This window comes from Triplophysa rosa, unplaced genomic scaffold, assembly GCF_024868665.1.
Source record: "Triplophysa rosa unplaced genomic scaffold, Trosa_1v2 scaffold392_ERROPOS45786, whole genome shotgun sequence".
Classification (NCBI taxonomy): domain Eukaryota; kingdom Metazoa; phylum Chordata; class Actinopteri; order Cypriniformes; family Nemacheilidae; genus Triplophysa; species Triplophysa rosa.
In genome coordinates, this window is record NW_026634390.1 from 26,109 (window position 1) to 36,952 (window position 10,844).

General features: G+C 39.4%; 1 protein-coding gene across 1 annotated transcript in view; it reads right to left on the reverse strand.

Annotated features, from left to right (window-relative positions):
- LOC130550666 (centrosomal protein of 112 kDa-like) overlaps positions 1 to 8,613 on the reverse strand; it is a gene marked incomplete at its 3' end in the record, with an annotated part of 28,083 nt that extends 19,470 nt beyond the window's left edge. The window contains exon 1 of the mRNA XM_057328169.1: positions 7,995 to 8,613. Within this exon, the coding sequence (XP_057184152.1) occupies positions 7,995 to 8,017 (23 nt within the window). The remainder of the gene's footprint in view (positions 1 to 7,994) is intronic.
- Positions 8,614 to 10,844: the final 2,231 nt, after the last annotated feature.

Below are 10,844 nucleotides of genomic sequence, written 5' to 3' on the forward strand. Positions count from 1 at the left end.
TCAGATGTCACGACTATAACAGTTATCATATTTTTTCTGTTTAGCTGTGGGTCCAGTTCGCTTCCATAAGTGTAAAAATGTGTCGTTTAATGTACTGTAGAGTGTCTGTCATTTTTATTACTTGGATTCATGATAAAGGATGTGGATAGAGTTCGTTGATATGCTGTAATGTTTCATACTGTAAGTCAGTCACGTTAGCATTGCGCCTAACATTAACATTGCTTTACTGTGCTGTGTTTACTGTTTAGCTGTGGGTCCTTTCGCTTACGTAAGTGTCATTACACAAATCGATGCCATTTTTGCAACCTTAAAGTATCCTCCAAGAGCTGAAATGTAGTTATGCCTCTATGCAGTCTATGACTCTATGCAAAAGACCAATCACAACAGACTGGGGAAGCCGACCAATCAGAACACAGCGGGCTTGTGGAAGGGAGGGGTTTAGAGAAACTGAATCTTCGAACTGCTTTGAATGAGATCTTTGAGAAATGGGGTGATATTAAATGCATATTTTGAGAAAATGACAGCGTTTTTTGACCTTGGATGCATTGAAACCTGTTGTTGGGGACTCCAATACAATATTAGAACTTATAAATAGAACATAATGGGCACTTTAAAGTCATTCCCGAAGGGTCAAGGTTTGGCTGCTTAGCCCCTGCTGGTAAGAACACTATTATGCAGTGTTGAAATCTCGAGACTCGGACTCGGTCTTGAGACCCTATTTTAATGGTCTTGGTCTTGTCATGGACTTGTGTGCATTTTGACTCGGTCTCGACTCGTACTCGAACATGTTCGGAATTGGACTTATGCCCGAGTCCACTTGAGTCCCAGCAAAAATATTAAACACATGGAAAAGACATCCCTTTATGGGCCAAAAGTGAAAGTTGTTTCTATAGCTTTTCATGGCGTCTCCTGATTGTCTAATATTGATGTCCAGTCTGTACAAAGTAAAAACTGGTTGAAATTTTGAGTTTACACATGGAAATAAATTAAGTGAGACTGTTTTAAATAAACTGAGTTGAATGATTTGAGTGCAGTAAGATAGCAAGCAACCATTGAATCAAGGTTAAAAATGGATGATTTGTCAATGTTCATTGCAATGAATCAGTATCACTTTTGTACCTGCAAAAATCACCATTAGTGTGATCTTTTTTAGCTTTAGTTGAGCTCTTGGCTCTTCTATTTTAATGTTAAATTAGGTTTCCTTCAGCCACAACTGTGTGTTAAAATAAATTAGTTGTAGCAAAGAGATGATTACTTCTGAATGGTAATGCATGCATTTTGAAATTGTCTCTGTGGATCTGTAGTTTGATATATGGTGATTTTTTTTAGGAATTAACATATTCACAAAATGTTAAACCACTTTAACACACAACGACATCAAGAATCTGCATATGAAACTCAACAATGGTGACAATCAACAAAAGAAAGCTTCATGCTGCAATGCATGCTGGGTGATCTGTTTATCTGAATTATTTTGACGATTGTCATCATTGTTGAGGGTTCTATGATGAGGGTTGATGTCAGTGAAATATGTTTGTTTATTTTCTCTCAATACCTGTGCATTGACTAGCCAGAGCACTCAGACCAGTCATCAATTGATCAATAATGTTTAAAACTAATACATTTTATTACAGCATGATTATTTCCATGAGAACAACCCTAACTTCTGTAAAAGCATGTCTGTCTTTCACAGTGCACAAGTGTTTTTATAACACTACTACATGACCTGAACGAATTAATTTAACAAAAGTCAAGGATCAAGAGCCCAACTAAAGCAAACACTGATCACGATAATGGTTATTATTGTGGGTACAAAACTCATTTCACAGAGTCTCATTTCATTTATTTCCATGTGAAAACTTAAAGTAGTCTGATAAACTCCAGATTTGAACCAGTTTTTACATTGTACCAAGGTCCCCTGTACGTCAATATCAGACGTTCAGAAAACGTAATAATGGGCCAATAAAGGGACGTCTTTTCAACATCGAAAGATGCAGAAAAGACGTCTTTTTGACATATTTTTGGTCAGGGGGAAGTCATAATTGTAATAAAATTACCTTTACAACACTTACTTTGTGGCCTTTTTTACCCTCAGCTAATAATATTTTTAAACTAATATCAGTCTAAGTAAATAAAACACAGTGTACATGCCATGGTATATTTAATGCACTGAGCACTCTATGAGCTCGGTGCCAGTTTTATTGTTTCCACCAAACATTTAACATATTCTTGAAGATTTCTATAGGTCTCGTCTCAGATCTCTTGTCCTAGGACTCGGACTCGACCCTCTCTGGCAGGCCCGGATTAAGAACTCAGAGGCCCCTGGGCACAAGTGTCTTATGGACCCCCCATACACACACATGCGCACAATAAAGTTTTAAATTAGCCTAGTGTACTATGTGTATGAAACACCTCAATGTTTCAGGATTACAGGATTACATTGACAAGTTACAAACCATGATCACAACCTGAAGGACAATATCAACACCTGTACACATCCTCCATCATACAGGATTTACAACAAGATTGCAACAAGGCCTTCCTGGACCAGCAACAACAATATTAAGACCTTTCCCTGCATACTGTAACTCACTGCCATATTCAAGCACACACTACCACACCTCAACCTTTTAATTCAGTTCTATCAGATTCTTCCATAATTCAACAGAAACATGCCAGATTCACAAAACTGTTCTTAAGAGAAAATATAAGAACTTTGTTAAGATAAATTACAGAAAGTTCTTAAAAATATTCTTAAATGCAATTCTAAAATATTACCATCTTCATTTTTTCAAAGACTAAATGGGCAGGGCAGTCTTTGTCAATGATTATACTACAAGAGTAATTTGTCCATTTGTTAAACTTTATTTGTGTAACAAGCACCTCTCCACTCACGTTATTATGTAAGCGTGTAATGTGTTACAGTAAACGACATTAACAAGTATTATAAGTATTCTTTAGCATATATACAGTATTATGACATCATCATATTTATTTTTTAAACATTTTGCAATGTATGTAAAAGCACTGTGGATTATCTAATAATGAAGGCTAAATATTGGTAAAGAAAGGCAATTACTGATCAACATTATATCAATATAAAATAATTCACAATTGGCAAGGAAACACCACCAAATAAATGTAAAAAACCTCTAATCTTTTAAGATTTAAGACAGCCGCGAGGGTATATCAACTCATTATATTTACAACAATAAAATCGTTCTCATTGACATATTTTCAGTTTCTGTTGTCAGTTCATGACGTGACATCATCTAACAACTCACAATAAAAAGCGGCGATTTCGACTATTTCTTTCACACAGCCTCATGGTAACCATGTGCATATTTACCGACGAACTTTGTTCATATTTATATATCATATTTATATATCCAAACAGTCGATAACAGTAGCCGGGTTTCCATCATGGTTTTATTTGCATTTTGAAGTTTCGCATCAGACACGAGTGATGGAAACGCCAAATTTCGAATTAAAAACCCTTAATTCGCAAAAACTTTTTTACGCTCGCTTGAGGTGGTTTTTCATTTTTGCGAAAAAGGGTTAATGCGAATAATAGGAGATGGAAACGCATTTGCCGAATAAATTCCTCCAAAAAGTCACGTAACTGCATGAGACGGCCGGTGTAACCTGACTAACCAGAGTAGGCTAATGATCTTGTGACACAGCATCAGAAATGTTGTGATGGTCATTCTTAAACGCCTGAGCAAAGTCGTCAAGTATTTCTGTAATTGCCTCTTAGAACTGTCACGACTGTGTTTCCCGAACAGCAGTCATCCACAAAAGCACTGCATTTATCGAGTTTTCTAATCGTCTGTTTGCGCAAGTATTATTATATATGAAAACTATTATATTCAGTGGCTTCTCTTACTTTTCTTACTGATATTTAGTGCCAGTTTATTAGGAAGTGACGGTTGACTAGTTGGATGGAAACGGTGCTTATTCGCAAATGTTTTATGCGATATTCCAATTTTGCGCATAAGCTAAATTGGCAACTTTGGATGGAAACCCGGCTAGTGACAGGTTGTTGGAAACGCTGTTTTGTACTCATTTTATTCACGAGTTACCTGTCGTATGGTGCTGCTTCTTCCTGCCGGGAAAGAGAGACCTCGCGCTCGTGGGGCAGCACTGGCGATATTTTCCCACTGAATGAAAGCTAAGGTTTATCCAAGAAGTCGCTAGATTTGTCGCTATGCGCTTCTTCTAAACAAAAGCCGCTGGAGGGCTCGTAAAAGTGATTAAATCAGAAGACAGACTTCCTAATTTAGAAACACTGTTTTGTGTGTGCACCTCCATGTGCGCGGGAGAGAGAAGCGCACACGGCAGAATGAATATGGCGTAAACGCTGTTATGTGAAAATGTTTTCCCTTGCATGGGCCCCAAGCGCGCATGGGCCCCTGGGCCTGTGCCCATAATGCCCATTGGATAATCCGGCCCTGCTCTCTGGACTCGGTCTTGACTCGAACTCAACCTACTCTGGACTCGGTCTTGACTCGAACTCGACCTACTCTGGACTCGGACTTGACTCGGACTCGAATGAGCTGGTCTCGACTACAACACTGCTATTATGCATGAAAAATGCATCTCTATGCTTCAAAGTAATATAACTGTATTAATGGACTCGCACACAGGTGAAATTTTTTGAGTGTGCAGGCTCGTCATCAGAGAGTCCATTATTAAATGTTTGTATTTTTGGAGCTTTGATGTTTTTAAAGGGCTTGGTTTATGGAACCAGGAAGGATGTAGACACCATGAAAATCCCACATGCAAAAAAGTTTCCCACGTCATCACATGTGGCTTTCTGCACCCTGCACATGCTGTTGAGATGAATGAGATAACTAACAATAACTCTCTCCAGGTATATATCATAGACATTAGAACTAAGTGGTGGAGCCCTCTACAGGAAGAGCAGGCATCTGCATGCAGCAGGGCATGATGGTATGCAAGTAATGCCCTGTGGAAAGTCTGACTGTGTTTGATTTAAATACTTTCAGATGCTCATAGCATGAAGCAGCGGGCTGTTTTTCCATGTACATGCAGCACGGCACGCCTCTCGCTTCACTCCCAGCAACGCTGAACGAATCTCCTGCCTAAAGGACTTCTCTCAATGTGTTCTGCATGGACACTTTGGATTCATTAGTCATTTATAGGAAAGCATCAGAGCATCAGGCATGTATTAGCTACACATGTATATGCAGACTGCAATTCATAAACAATGCAAAGTTTAGAAAAAATCGAGCACATAATTGCAATAAGTAAAAACAGATGAGGAGAATAACAGTGTGTTCTTGCCACATATGCAGCTGAATGTTATGCACTTCAGACTCTGAAACTCAGCTCTGTGTGTGGTGTTGGATGAATTGAATGAGCGTGTTTATGACTGAATTTAGCAGATCAAAGGCAACATCAGATTTAAATCACCTATCCACTATTCAAAGTCTATGCCTCAGTGCATGGGATTTGTATTGTAACGTATTAATAAAGCTCTCAATAAGGGACTCAATTTAGCATACAAGGTCATACTGACTTTAAAGGAGCGATGAATTAAGACATCAATCTTAACCCATGCTTTTGTTATATAAGAGGGAATCGTATTCAAGCGAACATCCTGTAAGTGTCAGAACTGAAAACGCCCTTGTTACTGAAATTAAAACTGTTATTGACACCAGGTCCAGCGAACGCCTGGAATGCACCTAGGTTGAACACCGCCTCCACAGAAGAATATCAACGACTACTTCTCTAGCCCGCCTACTGGTTCGTGCATGACAGTACTGAAGTAACACAAGTTGCACGGAACCAGATAGAGCGAGCAAACAATAAACATGCCGTTAAAGATTGCGCAATATTGTGCAGTCAGTGCCTGGTTGTGGAAGAACACAGTTGCTGCATAACCTTCCTTCGGATTCCGACATTAGTAATGCATGGTTAAAGTTTATTTTTAAAGACGTTCCAGTTCCGGTTAGCGATCACGGGTCTCAAATGCTGACAGGTACGGTCATATATCATTAAACACCATACAACTATAGGATATACAAACTATACACAAAGCCTTGCCATCACATCCGGGAAATAAGTCAGTAAATTTGAGTAAAATCACAGGCTTCACTTATCCCGTGCGAATGCGTCACATGAAATACAGATGTGGGGAGGTAATTTATAAATCACACGAGGTCCCCAGATAATACTAATCCCGTGCGAACAGGGCGAATGTGTAACCTAACGTTACGTCTCTAACCAAATTCACAGAAGGCTCCAACTAAGTTTACTACGCAAACTGCTATCCAATCATAGCAGTGGGCGTTTACTTCCAAGTCTTCAATGCGGCAAGCCCATTAAAACCGAGCGTTTGTCGTGCCGGCCTCAAAACCCGGGTAGAAAATAGCCTATTACTTATTGATTTTGATGTTTTTTAATGTAAAAACCATGCGAACGTCATAAGTAGATCTCATACAACAGTATAAAACGATAAACAAGGCCAGTTCATTACACCTTTAAAAAAATATACATACTGCTTTAAAAATAATAATATAATCCAGCCTAGTCCAAGTGTGTTTATGTGGACAGTGACTAAATCAACAGAGGTCACAGAGTCCTGTTAGAGTAATGTTCCTTGCTAGTAAGTGTTCCTATGTAAGCTTAACTTTTTGCACTCCCACTTGTAGTCATTGCCTCACAAACAGTAACTGGCACTGCCTCAAATGACCAAAAAAAAGTTTTTAGTGTGGATGCCCTCTTAAGCCTTTTCTTAATCATCATATGTCACTGATGAAATACAAATGCAATCCACTCATTACCTTAATCATACAAAATTTTTGTTATTTTCAGGTTTACTATTGTAAAGCTGCTTTGGAGTAATTTGTGTTTGCAACATTGTTGAAACAGAATTTGGGGCCAGTTGGTTTGTTTTCTTGCCTAATCTTATCCTCTGTCTGATCCAGCGGGACTGGAGTGATTAGTCTGTTTGATGTTGGCCTCTGAATCCCCAGGGATGTGCCCCCGTCCCTCCCACCCCCACTAGAGGCAGACTCGGACGAAGTCAAGAGATCTGCAGCTGCAGACATGAAACAACATAACGGGCCAAGAACAAAGCCCTGTGGAACTCTCCTCCAGCCAGCTAAAAATAACTGTCATGGTACATTTTAAGACAAACACACGTCATGGGACCTGTTTTAATGGTATTAGCTGATGCTGCAGTTTTTTGAACAGCTGTAGGGTCTCCATCTCACTAAAGCATGAACGGAAATAATCCTGAACTCACCAACTAAATAAAGATGCTATGAGAAAATAAAAGCGGGAGCAGGACTAACCCCTCAAAAACACAAAATAACCTCTTTAGCCTTCTCAAGACTAAACTTTATTGGGAAGTGCATACTCCATCTCGTCTTTAATTATTTTAATACATTCTTTCTGCTTATTCCATACTAAAGCCTGTAAATAATAATAATAATAATAATTAAACTCTGTTACATTTTAACTTAAAACATTTTTTCATGTTAACTAGTATTTCTAAACCTGCATAATGTAAAAAGTCTCTCCTTAGTTTCTTATAACTTGTATATCTTAACTAGTGCTTCTGCATATTTCTATGATGATTTCTTCGTCATTTAACAAATATAACCGCGTTAGAGCAGCATAAACTAGTCTGACAAAACATAACATGTTGCTAATAGCAGCCTGGCACTCGACAGTAGAAGTTGATTCATTGCTCTCCCTGCCCGGTGATGTCACTTTCTCCAGAAGTTTAACCGTGCTGTACTGCCCTTTCAGGTTGTTTTTCACGGGAGAGAGGGTTTTGCTTACCTCCACATGACCGACAACGCACAACAATGTTCTTGCCTTTGACAGAAATAAACTCAATATAATGATTGTATTTCCAGCTACAGAACGCATACGTTTCTCTCTCCATGCTGAGTTTGTTTTCGCTGGTAGTACCAAAGATTGTCTTGTGATAGGGAGATGTATGGGTCTGTAATACTTACAATTGGAGCATAAAGTCTAACATCGATCACAAGAGGCACCTCAGCCAATCATATCCGGTGTCTAGTCTCCTTGCCTGTGTTCCACGCGCCAATAGCATTGGCTGTTACGAGTTTTTAGCTTAAGGTGGCAGGCTTTCCATGGAGTGGTTGTGGTAGTACTTTCCGCGCAGGCGTGTTTCAGCTTAATGACGTTGCGGGTGCGACAGGCAGGCATCCAGACTTTGAAGAAGCTATTTCGCTTTTTACTCAACTCAACTCAACTCAACTTTATTTATATAGCGCTTTTACAATTTTCATTGTTACAAAGCAGCTGTACATGAGACACATTGACTACAAGCAAAACAATCAAAGTTGTACCTGCAAAAACAAGAAAAGGTTGAAAACACAGAAGACAGACACACCCACACACAAAACACTCCACACACACAACACGCACACACACCAACACACACAGACACAGAGACACACACACACACACACGTACGTACACAGACAAGTACGCACACACACACACGCTCAGTGAGAGCACACATTTAGGATAAAGGAGAGAGAAGCACAGGTCAAATATAACAGATAATAAATTCCTATATGCAATATTAATTAAGTAAAACTTTAAGATTCTAAAAAGTTTTACAATTGAAATGATAAAACGATACAACGGCAACGATGTAATGCAGCTGTAACGTATAGTTACCTGGGCTTGGAACTATAATCTAATTACTATTTTAGGAATTATAACGCGTTAAATTACTCCGTTACCAAAAAAGTAATCAAACTACAGTAACGCTTTGCCCAACACTGCAGAGAGGTTAAGACAACAACATCTACAACCTTTTCCATTTTGAGTATTCAGAGCACAACTGTTCCTCTAATACACTCATTTCCTCTGATGTTCAGACACACAGATGAAAGACGCAAACTTTGTTTTTTTTCCCATGTGTGTGGTGGCTCACTATGGCATTGCCACAGCAACGGGAAGTTAAACAATGCGCCAATTCTCATTTGCATTTGGGAAGGGGGTGGCTCTTTTGATGGGAAGGGGGCTCGGGACAAACAAACAGCACACCAGCTGCTTGCGTCTGAACACATGCATGTTCAAATCCTAAGACATATCAAAAGAGTGCACAAAGCATGCACAAATAGGCTACAAAAAAACGTTGTAAATATTACATAGTTTCACAGACTCTGTGACATATACATGCATGAAAGTGTGTCAAACATGCCAGCCGCCATGGTGAGTAGTCGGCATTTTATGCAGTTTCATCTCGTTTAAATTTCTCCGCTCATCCTCTGATCTCCGCTATCAGGCGGTGCTCTCTTGATGTGAGCGCTGGCTGGCCGTTTTAAGTTCTGCATTGACTTTAAAGTGGCCAAAGGAGGCTGAACGGCAGGCAGGTAGCAGACCGGGAGACGGGGTGCTTGTTAGCCCAATGACTGTTTAATTAGCTTGATGAGGACGGCAGAGTAAATGCGTCTGCCTATTGACACAAATGGGCATCTGTGTTGTTCATTGCTCATGCTGGGCTAATTTATTCAGCCTAAGCTCTGTGCGTCTGGAGAGCTAACGCCGACATCAGATAACGGCACTTGTTTCATCTTGACACTTTAAAGCCAGAGCAGAGGGAAAAAAACAATTCTGCAGATGAAAGGAAACGCTGGGTTGTATAGAACATGAAACACAAAACATCCTAGAACGTTTTTAAATTACATTCATGCAATGTCAGCCAGACCTGATTTCTTGGTTAAAAATGTATCATCTTTTACACCATCGAGAAATAACTGCCGTCATTAAATTCATTGAGATTTCATTGCCTGGTAATACAACGCAAGCAGTTGAAGGTGTTTGTGGTAATGTTTAATAAAAAGAAACGTGCATTTGAACATGTAACTCCAGGTCTGACGTTATTAATGCCAGAAGCAACTGGTTCTGGCATGTCACGTAACTGCTTTGAAACACAATTTTGGTAACACTTTACAACGTTACATTAGATGACATGAACTAACAATGATCAATACTTCAACAGCATTTATTAATCATAGTTTAATTCGCACGTGTAATCTTAAATCTAGACTAAAGACGCATCTTTTTAATCTTGCATACACTACTCTTCCATAATATAAATCCTCTGAGGGTTTAGGCTGCATTAGTTAGATCAACCGGAACCAAAAACACAACTGATGTACTTGTTGCATCAAAGAGTTCAGAACAGTACTCTACTCTCAGCCAGTCTTGTCTCATTGTTCCAAGGTTACCACAGCGAGCAGGATGCAGTTCATGGCCTCACCTGATGGTAGAGCGGAGAATGGGAAGTGGCGACCTGACAAGAGCTGAGATGATAGAGCTGGATATAGAAGGACGCGGTCACCTGACACGTCTTCACCACAAAATTTCAAATGCTATTAGATTATTAATGATAATCTTAAACTATAATTTACCTTATTAGTAGGGATGTGCACGAATATTCAAATATTCAATGTCAGATGCAGAGAAGTTAATTCATGCATTCATGACATCAAGACTAGACTACTGTAATGCACTGTTAGGTGGTTGCCCTGCAGGCTTATTACAAAAACTCCAATTGGTCCAAAACGCGGCAGCTCAAGTTCTTACACGTACAAAAAAGTATGAACATATTAGCCCGGTTCTGTCAACCTTGCACTGGTTACCTATAAAGCATCGCGTTAACTTTAAAATCTTGCTTATTACCTATAAAGCCCTACATGGTTTAGCTCCTCAGTACTTGAATGAACTCCTTTTGTATTACAGTCCTTCACGTGCATTACGCTCTCAGGCGTCCTGTCAGTTGGTAATACCTAGAATTTCAAAATCAAGTGCAGGTGGTAGATCCT